At 44.4% G+C, this 19402-nt stretch overlaps 2 protein-coding genes across 10 annotated transcripts in view; one reads left to right on the top strand and one right to left on the bottom strand.

Moving 5' to 3' along the window:
- Positions 1-615: 615 nt before the first annotated feature.
- On the top strand, positions 616-16284 carry COQ10A (coenzyme Q10A). Of its 8 annotated transcripts, none has more exons than XM_057556359.1 (6): positions 616-956; positions 1504-1650; positions 2428-2620; positions 2856-2957; positions 7733-7854; positions 10451-10790. In XM_057556359.1, exons 1-6 carry the CDS (start codon positions 835-837, stop codon positions 10608-10610), a joined length of 846 nt encoding a protein of 281 aa, XP_057412342.1. In that variant the 5' UTR covers positions 616-834; the 3' UTR covers positions 10611-10790. The 8 variants fall into 8 exon arrangements, with proteins under 8 accessions (XP_057412342.1, XP_057412343.1, XP_057412344.1 ...); XM_057556360.1 differs by lacking the exon at positions 10451-10790 and adding an exon at positions 8057-8652 and having other exon boundaries at positions 617-956; XM_057556361.1 differs by lacking the exon at positions 10451-10790 and adding an exon at positions 16222-16284 and having other exon boundaries at positions 618-956.
- LOC102998810 (citrate synthase, mitochondrial) overlaps positions 4849-19402 on the bottom strand; it is a 37454-nt gene continuing 22900 nt past the window's right edge. For both annotated transcript variants that reach the window (XM_057556358.1, XM_007179591.3), the window contains 10 exons: positions 18156-18206; positions 17433-17540; positions 16637-16702; positions 15452-15583; positions 14877-15065; positions 8213-8412; positions 7398-7527; positions 7172-7273; positions 6765-6974; positions 4849-6453 (listed from right to left, as the gene is read on the bottom strand). In XM_057556358.1, the coding sequence (XP_057412341.1) occupies positions 6283-6453; positions 6765-6974; positions 7172-7273; positions 7398-7527; positions 8213-8412; positions 14877-15065; positions 15452-15583; positions 16637-16702; positions 17433-17540; positions 18156-18206 (1359 nt within the window). In that variant the 3' untranslated portion in view covers positions 4849-6282. The remainder of the gene's footprint in view (positions 6454-6764; positions 6975-7171; positions 7274-7397; positions 7528-8212; positions 8413-14876; positions 15066-15451; positions 15584-16636; positions 16703-17432; positions 17541-18155; positions 18207-19402) is intronic.

Below are 19402 nucleotides of genomic sequence, written 5' to 3'. Positions count from 1 at the left end.
TCTCCTCTCTCTCTCTTCTGTTCTCCCCACTTTTATCAAGGGCACTTTTTTTTCTCCTTGTATCATGATTGAAAGCAGTGTAGTGACATTTCCTTGCCTGGGTTCCTGCCCATGAGGTCTCACCTCTATCAAGTGTACACTTTTCCAGGCAAAGATGGTTCTCTACCGCAAAAGTAAGTCTGGTTCTTCTCACCCCGACTTCTTTCTATAAATATTAAAAGGGAAAACTATGCAAAGTCTTAGCCCAGATCCTGGAACATTAATTTCCTTTCTCAAAGATGCAAAGCACAGCACTAGGTACTAGATGAATGGAACTTCTAACTATAAACAAGGCAGAATATAGTAAAGTCTATAAGAGAGACGTTCAGAAGACCAACGGCATATGCTGTTGACATGCCCAAGAAGTCGCTTCTGTGCGTATGTACCAGGTCCGTGACCACAGACTCGGCAAATAGCTTGCCTGGTGAGCTCGCTCCACGGGGCCATCTCTGCAGCTTCTCAAACACCCCCTCCAGCGCCCTTTCTCGCCAGAGGTGTGAAACTACATCTCCCGACAGGCCGCATGGTCCCCTTCCTTCCCCCCTCTCCCGGTCCCGAGCCATGGCAACGGCGTGACGTGGGGGTACTGGGAGCTGCGGGAGCAGCGGTAGCGGCTTCAGTTCTAGGCAACCCGGACGCCCGGGCAGGAACAGGGGGAGAGGAGCTACCGCCCCGCGCCGCCCCTGCGCTCGGGGGCCCTGAACTCGCCCGGCTGCCGCTAACGTCCGCTCTTCCTCTGGAGTGAGGAGTGCGCAGCTGGTATCAGAGCCGAGAGGGCAAGGGAGGGTACCGCGCATGGCCTCGGCAGGCGCGCGGCGACTCCCGGCCGGGACGCGCGCGGCGGCCAGGGGCTGCAGCGGCCTCTCGCTGCTCCCGGCCCCGCCCCTGGTCCCTCCGCGACCGCCGGGACCAATGAGGTGAGAGGGAGGTGCGGGCGTCGGGGCTGGAGCTAAAGGGGTCGCCCAGGACCCCGAAGTTGCAGCTCTGGCAGCAGGCACGGCGGGAGGGCGGCTGCGGTCGTACCTTGGGGTCTAATGTAGAGCTTTAGGGAATGCTTTTGCAAGTTATTCGCGAGGCAAAGTCCTCGAGGTGGGTGCCCAACCACTTCTTGCCCCTCGCGGGTGCCCTGGCAACAGCGGGCTTGGCGGGGCCCCGGGGACTGTGATGCTTCCTGAGAGTCCTCGCTTTCAGCAGTAGGGTAGCCTCCAGTCAAAGGCACCCGGCGCTTCGCACGCATCCCACTTTTTCCCAACTCCTCCCCCGGCACTGTCCTCCGCCGCCCTCGACCTTTCGCACTCGTGACTGCCTGGCCAAGGGAGCCTGGCGGGCTGCAGCAGGTGCGAGGCGGAAAGCTTGTTTGGACGACCTTCCTCTGGGATGCGCCCCTCTTCCCCTTCACCTGGGAATGGTTGAGGAACACAAGGAAAGAATCGTAACGTGTTTCTCCTTTCCTTTTGGCCTTAGATTTCTGATCTCGTGCAGCCTCTTCTTGCCCCGGGCTGCCCAGGTCTTGGCGGCTGAGGCTGGCTTACCTCCCAGCCGTTCCTTCATGGGCTTTGCTGCCTCCTTCACCAACAAGCGAAAGGCTTACTCCGAGCGTAGGATCATGGGGTGAGCATCCCCTCCTGTCCAGCAGCCCTCCACATTCACTTTCCCGCCAAACAAAAAGCATGTACAGGCTGGAACGTAAGGGTAGCCGTAGTGGGCAAGATTCATCCCTGGCTGTCCCATGCTTCCCAGCTATATTACTGATCCTTTATCCTCCTCTGCCAGCCTTCCAACCTTAATTCCCCCCTTCCTGGTTGCTATGCATGTGCATTGTGAAACGTGACTAGAGTTGGACAGTAATATAAGACAACAGGATATTATTTCTCTGCTCACCTGACTTCAGGTATTCTGAGCACAATATGAGTTAACACTTACTGAGCACTTACTAACTGCTAGCAGTTAGGCTGCTTAGGTGTTTTACCATAGATTTTCTCATTTGATCCTTTCAACAAACTTATGAATCAATTACTACTATTACCTATGATTCACAGAGGAGATACGGAGACAGTAATAATTTACCTAGGGCCACACTGTCAAAAAGTCGTAGAGCTGGGATTTGAGTCCTTTTGTGAATCATCAGTAAAATCAACAACCTCTGTTCTCCCTAGATGGTCTTAGCATCAAAATAGTAAATGCAAAAGCACTCTGTAAAACTTAAGGTAACATTAACGTCATGGAAATTTACACATTTGCTTTCGCAAAGTCATTCATCCAGGCTTATTTGGCATCTCTAGTTCCTGAAGGTGCATGATTAGTGGGCATGGGGGGAGGGTGCCTAGGGCAAGGAGGAACATCACCCATCTGGCAGTTCCTTGGCCTCTCTCTGATTCCTTTCCCTAGGTACTCAATGCAGGAGATGTACGAGGTGGTAGCCAATGTCCAGGAGTATCGTGAGTTTGTGCCCTGGTGTAAGAAGTCTTTAGTGGTATACAGCCGCAAAGGTCACCTGAAGGCCCAGTTGGAGGTTGGCTTTCCACCTGTTATGGAACGTTATACTTCTGCTGTTTCCATGGTCAAACCTCACATGGTCAAGGTGAGGTCTGTCTGGGAGGGATTAATCAGGAAGTTTTGTGTTCTCTGGCATTTTTACGTTTAAAGGCTACTGTGGCTTTCCTTGTAATGATTTTTTATCTCCACGTGCCAAATATTTCCTTAATAAAATATTAGGAGAGGAAAATGGCTTTCAATTCCTTCTTATAGCCTCCTATACCTGATACAGGTTTAATTCCATCGTAATATTGTTTAACTACCTGATTGTCCTATTCTAGGCTGTTTGCACCGACGGCAAGCTCTTCAACCACTTAGAGACCATTTGGCGGTTCCATCCTGGTATTCCTGCCTATCCCCGAACTTGCACTGTGGACTTCTGGGTGAGTCAGGAGGCTGTATAGCACAGGGCTACCTTGTTGGGGGGTTGAGCTGAGGTACTGTGACAGTTATTTCACAAGTCAATGACACTCTTCACAGGTCTGAGCTTGTATCAAACTTGTACTTTATACTCAGTCCCAGGGCCTTTGAGGGGATCTAATGAACTGGAGCGGGAGGAAAAGGCACTGAATAGTATCCTTGCATTTGGCCAGGGACTATCCAACATGGTCTTGAAGAGTTTCTGTTTCTTACCCATTCCCAGATTTCCTTTGAATTTCGTTCTCTGCTGCACTCCCAGCTGGCCACCATGTTTTTTGATGAGGTTGTCAAACAGAATGTCACTGCCTTCGAGCGCCGGGCAGCAACCAAGTTTGGTCCAGAAACAGCCATCCCCCGTGAACTGATGTTCCATGAGGTGCACCAAACTTGAGGCAAACGATTGTTCCCTAGCCTCACCTCTCCTCTCCCTCCTCACCCAATTCTCTTATTTATTTCATTTGGCTCCTGCTCCAATCTGAGAGAAGAGTCTATGTTCATAATACTGTTCTCCCACTCAAATTGGGCTCTAAGCTGGCTGGAAATGCTGGGGGAAAGAAAAGGCAGGGAGGTATGGAAAGGAGACATGCTTAGGAAAGGGTCAGGCTCATCTTGAGAGCCCACATGCCTGATGCCTGCAACCTTCTCACACTGAATTATAATCAGGACTGTATGGTTGTCTCTGAGCTCTTGTCAAGGTGCCTTAGTGTCTGACCAGGGGAAGACAGCAACTTTTCTTAGGATTGAATAAACTGAACTCCTTTCTCTGACACACAGCTACTGGGTAGTCAATAACTTTGCCTGCTCTTGGGGAAGGGGCAGGATAAGAACCCTGATAAATAAAGGGATATTTGCTTGTAGCAGGGGATGAGGAGGGAGGTTTACTATTTTTAATGCCCTCAGCCCCTCAGGAGATGCCTGAGATCTGGCCCCAGCTTGAAATCCGTATGACCTCACTTTAAGAATAGTTCCATGCTGCCTGGCTAGTGGAGAGCAAGGGGCTTTCTCCCCATCATTGCCACAGGGGGCAAGGAGCAAAAGAGCACTGAACAGTTATACTCTTGGGTTGTAACTTATTCTTCCACTTGGCCTGAGTTTTTATAAAATTTCAATAAATTAATTGTGACAGTATGAATTTGGCTTTTATATATTGCTTCTCAGGGGAATAATGTAGATATAGTAGAGTAGTAGAAAGTCATGGCTTCCTTCCCTAGGGGAGTGAAGGTGCAAGAAGGCCTCTTGGACACAGTGTCCCTGCTAACTATAGTAGCACATTCTACAAGCCAGGACCTAGTACCCACTCCCTTGCCTATTTATAGACTTTTTCAGAAGGTCAGTTGCAGGAGGAGTCTCAGGACAGAGTAATCTGGTCTCAGACCTCCCATATAACTGATGCCCTCCAGACCACCTCTTATTCTGGGGGATCCTTAAGGGAAGCTGCAAAGAACTGGTGTTTCACGAAGTACCAGAGCCCTCTAGAGGCTCAGATCCTGAGTCAGCAGTCCTACCTTAACTGCCCTTGGTATAGTTTGTTCCTTTCACCCAATGGGCTGGACCAGCTTCCTTGGATTAGTCACATGAGCAGTTGTGAGGTCTCAGCTACAGTCCTTGAGTGTTCTACCTTATGACAAATTTAGGAAGGATGGGGGCTAAAGATCAAGGACTTCTAACCATGAAGACAGACGGCAATCTCCTTTGGAAATCTCACAGGGAACCTGTCTTCTGATTAGGGTAAATGAATGCCAAACCTACCTCAAGATAAAAAAGATGCACAGGATAACATAACCCACCAAGTCCAGGATCTTGCTAGCCAGAATCCTTACCTGATTCTCCCAGGCCTTATTTAATAGGCTCAAGCATTGTTAATAAAAACATTTATTTTGCATTTTATACAGAACAACCTGAAGTCTGCATCATGACTTGACAGTTACCCAGGGATTTACAGACAGTATTATCCATCTCAACAGCGTGGTTCTGGGGATTTGGGATCCACACAAACACAGGCAGGAGTTGCGAGGGAGGAAGGGGGCACAGCAGGAGTGTATTTTTAATCCTTTCTTGAAAAGAAAAGGCAGTAGAGCATTCTGAGTCACTGGAAACCTGTGCATATGGGGCTTCTAAAACAAACACTGTACTGTGAGCTCTTGGGGAAGGGGCAGGATAAGAACCCTGATAAATAAAGAGATATTTGCTTGTGGCAGGGGATGAGGAGGGAGGTTTACTATTTTTAATGCCCTCAGCCCCAGTACCTCATATTCAAAGGAGACCATGTCCAATCTCATTTCCCTGTTCAGAAAGAGGTGCTAGTACCCCTGGGATCAGGCCATGAAGATATCATGCTGGTCATTCCCAAGTCCCTGTTCTATAGCCCACAGCATATTAAAGGGGAAAGAAAAAAGGTCAGAGGGTAGTGGCTTGTGTTCCAGGGAAGTAAAATGCTTAGTTCATATTAAGCACTGATAAAGCCAAATAATGGGAAAGACCACAATATCATACAGTGCTGTATACAACCTGCTGAAAGAGGTCTCTAATAGGGACCAAGAGGGGAAGGTCCAGAGCAACCTTGGCTTGAGGTGCAGCAGGTATAGAAAATCTGGAAAGAGGTGAGTATTCAAGTAATAGGGAATAGAACACTCCCAGATCTTAATTTTAATGGGATAATTTTAAAAAGAGAAATAAAAATAAAACACTGGGTGCCAGTCACAACAAATACCATGGCCTTTATGATCACCTGGTATCATTAAAAACAAACAAACAAACAAAGCCAAAGCATAACCAATCGGTCTTGCTAGGAAGTGTCTGTGTGCATCGGAGAGGTTAATGGGGCTTGGTATAGGTGACAATCCAACATGATTCCTATGGAAACAGAAGGGGCAGGGTCCTGGTTTGCTGGCCTATTAAGGGGCGGGCAGAGTAGAACCAAAAGCTCTGCTGAAGTGACTGCAGATTCTCTGCAACCAGCTTTGACCTAGGGAAAGAGAAGCCAGATTCTCACTCTGGAGACTGGGTGGGGGCACGGGTAAACCTAACCCATACCACATGCATTAGTCCTGGTCACCCTACAGTTGATGGGCAACTCATACCAGGCCGGGGAAAGGAGCTGGTTAGGGAAGAAGGGGTTACTTTTCATCTTTTAAAATCTTAATTAATATCTTAACCTCAAACTTATCATCAGTGCCTCAGATACAATTTAATCTTAAGTCTTTAGAAGCCCCCTGAAACAAAAGTATACTTTTTTTTTTCTTTAAGATCCCTCACTTTCCGGTAGCTAGTTTCTCCCAGTCTTCAGTTTCACCCAGACTTAGACTCCACAAACTTCATCAGACCGTCTGTGCTCATGGACTTGGGCCTCTCTAGAGGGAAGCCTAGGGCTCGGCTCCAGATGAGCTGTGCTAATACACCCAGTGCCCGTGATACCCCAAACAGGACTGTGTAGTAATTCATCTCCGTCATGCCATAGTACTGTAAGGTAAAAGAGAAAAAAGTTTTGTTAAAGGCCCACAGGTAGTGGCATGTACAAGTCCAGATTGATTAAAAACCTTAACCCAGTTAGCCTTAAATAGAAATGACTGGGAAAAGTATAGCAACTGGATTCTGAAAAGAAAGCACCCGTTTCCTCCAGCCCACACCTCCCCTACCATAGGCAACTTTAACAAAAGGGTAAGGAAGGAGGTGTGAGAGCCCTTGTTCTGACTAGGGAGTTGATTTTGTGCATGGCAGAGAACAGTAAGGTTTGGTATAAATTAGAGGAAAGCAGGGAAAGGAGGACTCACCTGGAGCAGCACTCCACTATGAGCATCTACATTGGGCCAAGGATTCTTGGCCTTGCCCTGTTCTAGGAGGACATTGGGCACAATCTTGTACAGCTGAGCAACCAGCTTAAACATGGGGTCCTGAGGCAGGTGTTTCAGAGCAAACTCTCGTTGACAGGTATATCGTGGATCAGTCTTCCTTAGTACTGCATGGCCATAGCCTGGGATAACCTACAAAGGATAGGGGGGGAAAACCAGTTGTATTCTCAGGTAGAAATTTTTGTCTTTTCTGAATTCTTTAGGGTAGGCAAATGGGAAAAAAATCTCCTCTAATTTAGGGAGTTATCTCATTCTTTTCTCCTTCATTCTTCCAAATTATAGAACTTGAGTCTTGGCTTCTTTCCTAGTTGCTAAGCATCTCTGCTTACCCGTCCTGAGTTGAGTGTGTTCCAGATATAGTCTCGTAATTTCTCATCTGACACATCTTTGCCAACTTCCTTCTGTAGTTGTGTCAGCCAAAAAAGCACTTCCTGTGGGTAAGGTTTGGAGAATAAAAGAGTGTCAATGCATATGCCAGGAAAGAACTCCAGGATCAGAAACAAAGCATGGCAGTAAGAAAAACACGGAGCAGGAGAAGAAAAAGAACAGTCTTACCTGATTTGCCAGCCCATGCAGGGGCCCTGCCAGCCCATTCATGGCTGCTGCGAAGGACAAGTAGGGGTCTGAAAGGGCACTGCCCACCAAGTGGCTGGTATGGGCACTTACATTGCCACCCTCATGGTCACTGTGGGGAAGTAAGAAAGGAGAATCAAGGCCAAGAGAAAGGAGAAAAAAGGGGCAGATTATTGAAACACAGTCCTTGCTGTTCTCTTATCGTCACATACTAGCCTAGCTATGGATTCACACCAGCCTATAGCTAGTCACTTATACATAAGCTCTTGTAAGAGATGTCCCAATCTTATTATCAGCCTTTGTTCACTAATCCACAGGGCTGGAGAGGTTACTGCTTGATGATGCCTGGCCTGCGTGCCAAGCTCCCCGACTCTCACTGCAGCTTTAACATCAATGGCCAGAAGAGGGAGCTCCTGGAAAGCCAAAGGACCTGTCTAATGTGAGCAGCTAGTACCTTTTCCTAGCTAGAAGCACTATCTTACTCTTAGCGTGGTTATGGTAATTTTTCTAGACCTCCTGACCTTCTTTACCAGACCCCTTTCTTGCCTTGTACCATCCCATATGCTGTGTTTCCATCTCCTTGCTACCTACCACCTGTTAAGGAGTTTGGGGTTTTTTTTGGCGTGCTGCATGGCATACAGGATCTTAATTCCCCGACCAGAGATGGAACCCATGCCCCCTGCAGTGGAAGCACAGAGTCTTAACCACTGGACTGCCAGGGAAGTCCCAAGGAGTTTTTCTTAATATTCACCACCAATCCAGGCACCTGGTGGCTATGGTTGCTGGGTCTCCCTCACCTGTGGATGGTGAGGTACAAGCGCATGAGCTCCGTGAACTGAGCGTCAGTATAGCCTAACATGTTGGTGAAATTGTGGGACCAGTCCAGCTTAGAATCAATGGCCCCAATACTGCTGCCCTCTCGATGGAGATTCCGGTAGATCTTTGCTGCAACACAAGGTAGCTTTGCAATCAGATCCATACAGTCTTCATAAATCAACTGATGGGGAGAAGAGGAAAATGGAGAAAAAAAGAAGAGGAATTATCAACAAGGAAGAATAAGGCAGGGATGGTGTCTGTTCTCTATGGACTGGGCTATTTGGATTGATGATTCTATGCTGGGTGATTATAAACGGAGTATAACAACAATGACCATTTAACTGAATAACTGTTACGACCCAGGCACCGCATTAAGGGATTTATACAAACTATCTCATGTATATTAAAACATTATTCCCAATTTTTTCCCATTCTACAAAGTATATAATGACCTCCATTTTACAGAAAAGGGAACTGAGGCTCAGAGCATTCAGTTAAATGCCAAAGTCAGATTTTGAACCCTTATATGTTTAAAACCATGATCTTTTCCACTACATGACTTTGCACTCAAAGAATGTGCTAAGACACTAGGTTTTAATAATTCTATGTTCCATCTTTCAAAGAAAATTCACCATATACACCAAGGGTCAAACAGTGGCATTCAATTGTTAGTTATTAACAAAGGCTTCCATTTTTTAAGCACTTACTATATAACAGGTACTGTGCTAGATATATTATTTTCATTTTTTTCTTTTCTTACAATAGTCCTGTAAGGTAACATAGCCTTCATTTGTAAAAACTGGGGCACAAGGTTACCCACTCAGCTAATAAGCATCACCTAGCTTAAATAATTATTAACTCATGGCCATGCTTGTTTCATCTATACCCTTACTTTCCCCTCTCATCTCCCAAATTATTTTGAGTGAATCCCAGATATCATATATAACATGTAAGTATTTAAGCATGTATCTCTAAAAGATAAAGGTCCTTCATAATCAAAATCACAAAACCATTATCCTACTGAAAAGAATTTAACAATTCTTCAATATCATTAACTATCTACTCAGTATTCAAGTCCCCCCCACCTCATTCATTTATTATAAAGCTCCCCCTCATTTGTCTGTTTCACTGAAAATAGCCCACATTGCAACTGTCTGACATGTCTCTGAAGTCTTTTTAATTAATTTAAGTTCCCTCTTATGCTGTCCTTTTTTTACTTTGCAGTTTATTTGTGGAAAATCAGATCATTTGTCCTGTAGAATTTCCCACAGTTTAGATTTTGCTAGTTATATACCTGTGATGTCATTTAACATGTCCCTCTGTCCACTGTATTTCCGACAGACTGATAGAGCTGGAGGTTTGAGCAGATTCATGTTCAATTTCTTTAGCAAGACTTTTTGATAAATAGTGCTGTGTTCATTTATTAAGAGAAACACATAATATCTGGTTGTCTTTTTGTGATGTTAATAGCGTGCTCAACTTTTATGTCTCAATTTTATCTTCTCATAGGGATTTTAAGTTCCTTTAGGGAGGGCGACAGGGTTTCAGTAGTTTTTTCGTTTTTTTTTTTTTTTTTTTTTTTGGCCATGCTGTGAGGCTTGTGCGATCTTAGTTCCCAGACCAGGGATCGAACTCGTGTCCCCTGCAGTGGAAGCATGGAGTGCTAACCAATGGACCGCCATGGAATTCCCAAGTTTTTTCTTTTAATAACAAAAAAATTCAGGAATTCCCTGGCGGTCCAGTGGTTAGGACTCGGTGCTTTCACTGCCAGGGCCTGGGTTCAATTCCTGGTTGGGAAAGAACCTGCAAGCCGTGAGATGCGGCCAAAAAAACCCACAAAACCAAACAAAACAATAAAAAAAATTTCTACTTTCAGTCACAATACATTGAAAGCGTGGAGAAAATACTTGCTGAATGACATTATATAGTGCTATCCTATCAAGCTAACTGGCTAAATGTTCCTGTAAGAAGTCATGAGGTTTTGGTAGTTTTGTTGGAACAAAGAACAAAATCTATAATAACTAGCCTAAATGAGATAATCTCTGTGAAGTCATCTATTACTCAAGTACTCAGTGAATTTTGTCAATGCCACCAAGATTCAATGAGAATACTGCCAAAATTAAAAAGCTACTTGAAGCAAGAAGTACTTAGCTAACACTTGCAAGTTCTCAGGAGATTACTTACATGATAATTGTACTATTAACCATACCTCCTTGCAGATTTACATCCCCCAAGGAAGTAGGTTATTTCCAGAAGCCTGCATCAAGGATATGCAGTTCTAAGGGACCTGGATTCATTAGCAGAATGCCAAGAACAAGATCCTGGGCTAGGCAAACTGGTATCTGTGGAGTATGTACCAACTTTCAAAATCATTTGTAAAGTATGAATGACCACAACATAAAGAAACTACAAAAAGAGGATTGTTTCAACTTCTAGCACTGAGGATGAAGTTTATAAAGCAGCAAGTATCAGACGAGGTATGCCAGTGTGGGATCTTTACCCTGCTTTTTGTAGTGGTAAAGCTGTACAGTCAAGAGATTAAATAAACAAACAAACACACTGACAGAGAACGCCTCCTTATTTCTTCTTTAATAAACTAAGACTGAGGTGCTATTTAGCTACTGGTACGAACTCATTCTTCATCTTTAAACCCTCAGAAAAAAAGACAAAACATGCCACCATCACAACTGCCTGGAATAAAGGTAACAAAACTGACCATAATCATCATTGTGAGCCAGCATCTCTAGTGCTAGAGAAATTCTGGCCAAGTATTTAGCTATCAGTCATTTTTTAAAAAATTTTTATTGGAGTATAGCTGATTTACAATGTTGTGTTAGCTATCAGTCATTATAAAGAAGACACAGAAAAAGAGGAGAGCCAGTATTAATGGTGAAGAGACCCTAGAGTGAAGCAAACTCAAGTCTCAATCTGGTCTCTACCAGTAACTAGCTGCATGACCCTGGGCAAGCTACTTATTTTCTCTAATCTTCAGCTTTCCCATTCAGTAAAATGACATCAGTGACATCTACCTCATGGGGTTGTTCTGATGATTAAATCAGATAATGAATATAAAACATTTAAGCTAATATTTGGCATGTTTTCAAGAGTTATTAGGTGTTGGGATGATGATTTTATTATAGATTAAACAGCTTCAAAACCTACATATACTGTTCATATGCCTTACTAGAAAAACCTCATCTGTCAGCTACTTCGCAAATTTTACCCAATTCAACAACATCGTAAGGCTACTTCATAATTAAACAGCTGGTGCATCAGAGTAATCTCCTAGTCACAAGTGAAGTTAAGTCAATTAGTAAATTAGTAAAAGACCTAACTTTTTCACCTCAATAGATTACACTATTTAAAGTCATGTAAACTGTTATGGAAGGAAAGTTGTAGGAAGATCATCCTCTTGAGGTGTATGTAAAAAACAGAATGAACTGATGATTCTAGTAGAGAATTAGATCACATATACTCCTTAACATAAATTTTTAAACAGAAATAACCAGCTGAATGCTGTCATGTAATTCTACTAAAGTAGAATGGTTAAATTAACCAAGACAGAGAACTAAACTGAAATAGCATGTCTGATCTTTGAGAGAGATAGGATATGGCAGCAAAAGAGCACCAAGCTCCACTAAAGCAGTTACTGGTGCTAATTTTTGTTCAGTGTGAACTTATTAGACGCACATCCTGAGGCTGACAGATATATCAATATTGCTTATACACACTCTCCAGGTTGGCAAAGTCCTGAAATACAATGTTCACCTCAAGACAGCCACCCTCAGATGATATCTCACAAAGAGGTGGCAGGACAACCAATCAATGGCTGTACACTGAAATGGAGGCAATAGCAAGCAGAGAAGAACAAGATTCATTTTTCTGATTCAATAAAGGACAGTGTGAAGCAATGCAGCATGTTTGGATACCTGGGAAATATCTTATAGGTATTTATTGCAAAGTATGAAGAACTCTACAACAGTCAACACAACAGCACTGTAAGAAGTAACAGGCACTTCTGAGTGGTCAATTTCTAAAAGACAAGTTTTAAAATAGAAGAACTGTTGGCCTTGATTTAACCTTTTCTGTTATGGTGACCCACACAGATAACAATTACTTGAACAGTATTTTAAAAAGAAAATGAGGGCTTCCCTGGTGGTGCAGTGGTTGAGAATCCGCCTGCCAATGCAGGGGACACGGGTTCGAGCCCTGATCTGGGAGGATCCCACATGCCGCGGAGCAACTAGGCCCGTGAGCCACAACTACTGAGCCTGCGCGTCTGGAGCCTGTGCTCCGCAACAAGAGAGGCCGCAATAGTGAGAGGCCCGCGCACCGCAATGAAGAGTGGCCCCCGCTTGCTGCAACTAGAGAAAGCCCTCGCACAGAAACGAAGACCCAACACAGCCATAAATAAATAATAAATAAATTTAAAAAAAAAAAAAAAAAAAAAAGAAAATGAAAAGCAACATATTCAGGTTATACAACCTTCTGAACCTGCTGATGTGTGACTTTATAAATGCTTGTGAATAGGTTTAGTTTGCATCATTCCTATACCTTCCTCCTCAAAGCCAACCAGACTAGTATCAACTGCAAACTTTCCCTCTTTCCCCCAACAGCAAACACAATTCTCTATACACAGTTGGCACTGAATAAATATTGACCAATCCAATGAAGTGGGATTTGCCAAAACCCCAAGGAGATTTCATCAGACCAGTGGGCCATGCTGCTCTGTGCCTTGCCTCATAGTGAACTCTTTGGGGACCTTCTCCTGGTCAAAAATCCTTTAGTGTATCTGCTTTGCAGAAAGGAACTTTTCTGTTCCTATACTACCTGTCTCTAAATAAGAAACAAAAGAAAATGAGATGTCCTTCTGTAAACCTAGCCAGATAAATTGTACTTTACCCAGTGTTTGTGAGTATGTGGGGTATTGGAAAGAGGATGGAAGGAATTATGTCCTATGCACTAGGACAAGGCCCAACAATCTTCTCATACTCTAACCAGAGTTCAAACTATTAAGATCACATTTCATTTTCAGAGAATAAAGCTCATTTGCTTTTTGGATCCTACTTCCAGGATACTAGCCACCCTTCCACTCCTGACAGGTATCTTGAGTGGGTTAGTCCAAACTGTGGCTGACTGGCATTAGTCCTCCTAGCCTCCCGAGTTGCCTTAGCTGCCATTCTTCCAAATTCTCAAGATTCTCCTTATCTGGGGACTTCCCTGGTGGCACAGTGGTTAAGAATCCACCTGCCAATGCAGGGGACACGGGTTTGAGCCCTGGTCTGGGAAGATCCCACATGCTGCAGAGCAACTAAGCCCATGTGCCACAACTACTGAGCCTGCGTGTCACAATTACTGAAGCCCGAGCTCCTAGAGCCCGTGCTCCACAACAAGAAGCCACCACAATGAGAAGCCTGTGCACCACAACAAAGAGTAGCCCCTGCTCACCGCAACTAGAGAAACCCTGTGCACAGCAACAAAGACCCAACACAGCCAAAAATAAATAAATAAATAAATTAATTAAAAAAAAAAAAAAGGTTCTCCTTATTTGAAGAGGAGAAGGGACCCTTTGGGGCCAGAGTGAGACTACTCTGCAAAACCTTCCTCAGGGGCTTCCCTGGTGGCGCAGTGGTTAAGAATCTGCCTGCCAATGCAGGGGACACGGGTTCGAGCCCTGGTCCGGGAAGATCCCACATGCCACAGAGCAACTAAGCCCGTGCACCACAACTACTGATCCTGCGCTCTAGAGCCTGCGAGCCACAACTACTGAAGCCCCCGCGCCTAGAGCCCATGCTCCGCAACAGGAGAAGCCACTCCAATGAGAAGCCCGCACACTGCAACAAACAGTAGCCCCCGCTCACCGCAACTAGAGAAAGCCCGCGCACAGCAATGAAGACCCAACGCAGCCAAAAAATAAATTAAATTAAAACAAAAAACAAAAAACAAAAAAACCTTCCTCAGGGGCCCTGTGGTTAAGTCACATCTTTTTCAATGTTCCAACAGCACAGTGTACACACCTCTATTCCAGCAAGATTACTGAATTGTAGTTTGTTTTTTTATAAATTGATTTATTTTATTTATATTTATTTTTGGCTGCACTGGGTCTTCGCTGCTGTGCGTGGGCTCTCTCTAGCTGCGGCAAGCGGGGGCTACTCTTCATTGTGGTGCACGGGCTTCTCTGTGGCAGCCTCTCCCGTTGTGGAGCACGGGCTCTAGGCACATGGGCCTCGGTAGTTGTGGCGTGCAGGCTCAGCAGCTATGGTGCACGACTCAGTAGTTGTGGCACACAGGCCCAGTTGCTCTGTGGCACGTGGGATCCTCCCGGACCGGGGCTCGAACCCATGTCCCCTGCATTGGCAGGCGGATTCTCAACCACCGCGCCACCAGGGAAGCCCGTAGCTTTTTTTTTATGTGTATATCACCCTAACTAAATCAATAACCTTGGTGATAGAAAGCGTGCTTCATTTATCTTTGTAATTCCTAAGACGGATAAAAAGCAAGCCTACAGTAAAATTTTGTTAAATGAGTTTCTGGCATAACTCAGGGTAGTAATTTTCCTAAGGATTCTACATTCCTTTTTCTTCCTTCACACTCAAGTCCTTTGAATCTCCATCAAACATCAATCATCACAGCAAAGTTTCCTACCTCCCAGTACTTGGTTCGGTTGACACCCTCTGCATATGCTCGGGCAAAGTTGCTTTCACTGTTGAGAGCTGTAATGGCTGCACTGAGCTGAGACATGGGGTGTAGATTAGTGGGAAAGTTGTCCAGCATGGTGACCACATGGGAAGGCAGAGCTGCCCTCTTTGCCCACTCTTCTGAGAGCCAAGATACCTGTGAAAGGGAGACATTGCTCAAAACACTAGGCAAGGAAAAAAGAAAAAGAAGAGAAATAAAAAAACAATGGGAATTCCCTGGCGGTCTAGTGGTTAGGACTCGGCACTCTCACTGCTGGGGGCCCAGGTTCAATTCCCGGGAAATAAGATCTTGCAAGCTGTGCGGTGCAGCCAAAATTAAAAATAAAAAAAATAAAAAGACAGTGACCTCTGAGTAAAGAAAATCCAAGAGAATTCAATACAGTCCACTTATACAGCAGAACTCTGCTCTGATTCCTTCCCCTCTATAAACTACCACCAATAACCAGATCAGGATTCAGTGTCTGAGATTAGAAAAAGGCAAAGAAGGAGGGGAATGAGAAGTGCTAGTGTCCTTCTGCTTACCTGTTCCTCTGTTGGGATTTGTCCAGTTACCAGCAGCCAAAATAAGCCCTCTGGCAGGGGTTCTTCCCCACCCTTAGCCTTGGGCAGCAGTTTCTGGCATTCAGGGATACTGTAGCCTCGAAAACGGATGCCCTTGAGGGAGAAGAGTAAGGATTACAACTCTTAAGTTTGTTAGCCTCAAAGTCACATAATTGACTGATCCCACTTTCATCAGACCTGTCAACAAGTTAGAACTTTTTTTTTTTTTTTTTTTTTTAAGGATTTTTTTCTTATTTTTATTTATTTATTTATTTATTTATTTATTTATTGGCTGTGTTGGGTCTTCGGTTCGTGCGAGGGCTTTCTCCAGTTGCGGCAAGCGGGGGCCACTCTTCATCGCGGTGCGGGGACCGCTCTTCATCGCGGTGCGCGGGCCCTTCTCTATCGCGGCCCCTCCCGTCGCGGGGCACAGGCTCCAGACGCGCAGGCTCAGCAATTGTGGCTCACGGGCCCAGCTGCTCCGTGGCATGTGGGATCTTCCCAGACCAGGGCTCGAACCCGTGTCCCCTGCATTAGCAGGCAGATTCTCAACCACTGCGCCACCAGGGAAGCCCACAAGTTAGAACTTTTAAAGCGCAAATCTTTAGATAACTTACTCCTGCTTTGTACTTTTAGCTTTACTAGTTGATATATTAAAAAGGTAAACTCGCTCTTCAGTTATTCCATATATACCTACTTTCACCTTCCAAAATATACAGGTAGGTGCTTTATTTTGTTCTCCTTACCCTTAGTGGTCTAAGCCAGAGGTCCCCGGAACCCCGGTGCTGGTCCGTGGTCTCTTAGGAACCAGGCTGCACAGCAGGGGGTGAGCGGCGGGCAAGCGAGTGAAGCTTCACCTGTATTTACAGCCACTCCCCATCACTGGCATTACTGCCTGAGCTCCGCCTCCTGTCAGCATTATGGTGAGTTGAATAATTATTTCATTATATATTACAATGTAATAATAATAGAAATAAAGTGCATAGTAAATGTAATACGCTTGAATCATCCAGAAATCATCACCCCCAACCCATCCGCGGAAAAACTGTCTTCCACAAAACTGGTCCTTGGTGCAAAAAAAGGTTGGGGACCACTGGTCTAATCCATGGTGCGCACAATGGTCAGTAAAATCAGCTATTATTAGTGATTGATATGAGGGTCTCTTACCTCATCAGGATCAAGAACTGATGTTTCATATACCAATCCCTTCATGCCTCTCATGCCACCATACATCTAAAGAAAAGAAGAGGATGTCTGAATAATTCAGGCTAGAGCTTGTTAGTGCTTCATGGGATCTGGGAGAGGAAATTTATTCTCTGACTTGCAAGACTTCATTTGGGGGAAGATTTCTGAGGAGTTAACTTACTATAGAATGGAACTTTGAAAGGAAGACTGCTAACGCTGGAAATGAATTTTTTAAGTTGAGAAATCACTACCTTTAGTTAGTATTTTTGCCTCTGCTCCCTTTTCTTATTTTTTTTTTTTCTCCTGCCCATTCTTATCCCCTCAGTCCCACCAACCGAAGTAAACAGAATGGGATTGACTGTAGGGAAAGGAGGTGGAGACCAATGGCTAAACACTGTTGTGAAATTATCATCTGAGCTGCTTAGACTCTTAGGACTGAAGAAGAAACCATCCTAAAGCTGTTCTAGAAGGCCTGCTAGAGCTGTGGTTTAACTGGATGATCAGCACAGCATCAACTCAAAGACAGAGAGCCTTGAGCCCAAAAGCTAAGGGGTTGGGAAGAGGAATAAAACTTCATTTATCCCTCCCATACATGAATTAGGTTAGCCTCAACTATTAAATTTATAAAAAAGAATAGTCTAATTTCTAACAAACTCCATAAGCTTCAACATTTCCTTATATGGGACAGACTGCTTTGAACAATCAGTGAAGACGATGGTACTTTTGTTGAAGCATATTACAGAGCTACTTTTTGCAGGCAAAACGCTACAACCCTTACCATGTCCACAGTGATTTGGCCCACCACCGTCTTGCCATGTTGCTGCCTGAAGGTCTTAATTCTGGCCTGCTCCTTAGGTATCAGATCAGCCAATATGTCTTTCAAATTCTAAAAAGAGAAGTAGAGAGGCTAAGTGATGATCAAAATATTGATTAGATTTCTGCAAAGTAGGTTTGTTAAGACTGATTTTTAGAATTTGGCTTTCTCTACCTGCCAGGGAAGTCTGGTCAACTTCTCTATACAGATGAGGGCAAAAGAATTAGGCAGAACAAGAAGGGAATGGGGAGTTGTTTAACAGGTACAGTTTCAATTCAGGAAGATGAAAAAGTTTTGGCCATGAATAGTGATGATGGTTGCCCAATAATGTGAATTACTTACTGCCATTAAATTATAAACTTAAGAATAGTCTAATTTCTAACCAACACCAAAAGCTCCAACATTTCCTTGTATGGGACAGATAGTCACTGAAGAGAATGGTACTTTTGTTGAAGTACATTACAGAGCTACTTTTCCCAGCCAAAACCCCACAGTCCTTATCATGTCCACAGTGCTTTAGCTATCTTAAAGTAGTAGTAGTGATAATAGTTGTAACAATAATAACAACTGGAAACTTCCAGGAGATACTCAGGATAATGATGAGAGGCTGGGTAGTAGCCCACCACCCCTCCCCATCCCAGGGTCAAGCTGCCTCAATGATTCTCAGTCCTCTTTTCCAAACCTTACCGTGGAAGAAGCACTGGCATGCCGGGCAGCAAGAACAAGACAGGATGCATTCTGCAAAGAAAACACAAAACCTTATGCAATCTTCCTCCCTCCTATGTATTAAAAAGGAGTTACAGTGACTCAACCTCTCTTCATTTTAGCCTCTAAGGACAGTTTGACATAAGAAAGCTATAAAAGGCCTTGAGCAACCTGGGAAGAAAGAGTTACCAGTCTGGAAGCAACAGCTTCATTAGCATTCCCTGAAGAGACTCTCCGATCACCTGGGTTCTACGGCTGGGCTTTGTTAGGCACAGAAAAAACTTCAGAGAGGCAGCTGTTAAAGTACCCAGTCCATCCCACTCTAGTCGACAATAGCTCTGAGAAAAGCAAATGAGGAAACTGGTCAATTACTTAACCCAGCTGGTAAGGTTTCTTCAGCACCTAGTCTTTTGGCAACACTTCAACCTCTCCAGTCTAGGAGAGCCCACAGGTGGAAGCAGCCTTTTACAACACTACCTGATATGCTCCTGGAAAAAGCACAGAGAAAACAGAATATCTACAAAGTAACAACCAACAGACTGCTCAACAACAGCAATGGAAACTAGAAAACTGGTAAATTATCTTTAAAATATTGAGAGAAAATAATTACTAAGCTAGAGTTGTGTACCCAGGTGAGGAAGAAATCTTAAAGGGGGTGAAATAAAGACATTTCAGGTAAACGAAAGCTGAGAGTTTATCACCTACACACCTGTACCAAAAGAATTTTTTTTTAAATTGAGGTATAGTTGATGTACTGTATTATATAAGTTTCAGGTATACAACATAGTGAGTCACAATTTTTTTTTAAAGATTTATTACTTATTTTATTTATTTTTGGCTGCACTGGGGTCTTAGATGCGGCACCCAGGATCTTCCATTGTGGAGTGAGAGCTCTTCATTGTGGTGCGCGGGCTTCTCCCTAGCTGTGGCCTGCGGGTTTTCTCTTCTCTAGTTGTGGCACACAGGCTCCAGGGCGCGTGGGCTCTGTAGTTTGAGGCACGTGGGCTCTAGTTGAGGTGCGCGAGCTCGGTAATTGTGGCATGCGGGCTTAGTTGCCCCACAGCATGTGGGATCTTAGTTCCCTGACCAGGGATCGAACCCGCGTCCCCCTGCATTGGAGGTGGATTCTTTACCACTGACCACCAGGGAAGTCCCCTGATTCACAATTTTTAAAGGTTATATTCCATTTATAGTTTTTACACAATACTGGCTATATTTCCTGTGCTGTA

Source organism: Balaenoptera acutorostrata, chromosome 11 (assembly GCF_949987535.1).
Source record: "Balaenoptera acutorostrata chromosome 11, mBalAcu1.1, whole genome shotgun sequence".
NCBI lineage: Eukaryota > Metazoa > Chordata > Mammalia > Artiodactyla > Balaenopteridae > Balaenoptera > Balaenoptera acutorostrata.
Note: the sequence above shows the minus strand (reverse complement) of the source record. Positions and strands in the feature narration are given on the sequence as shown.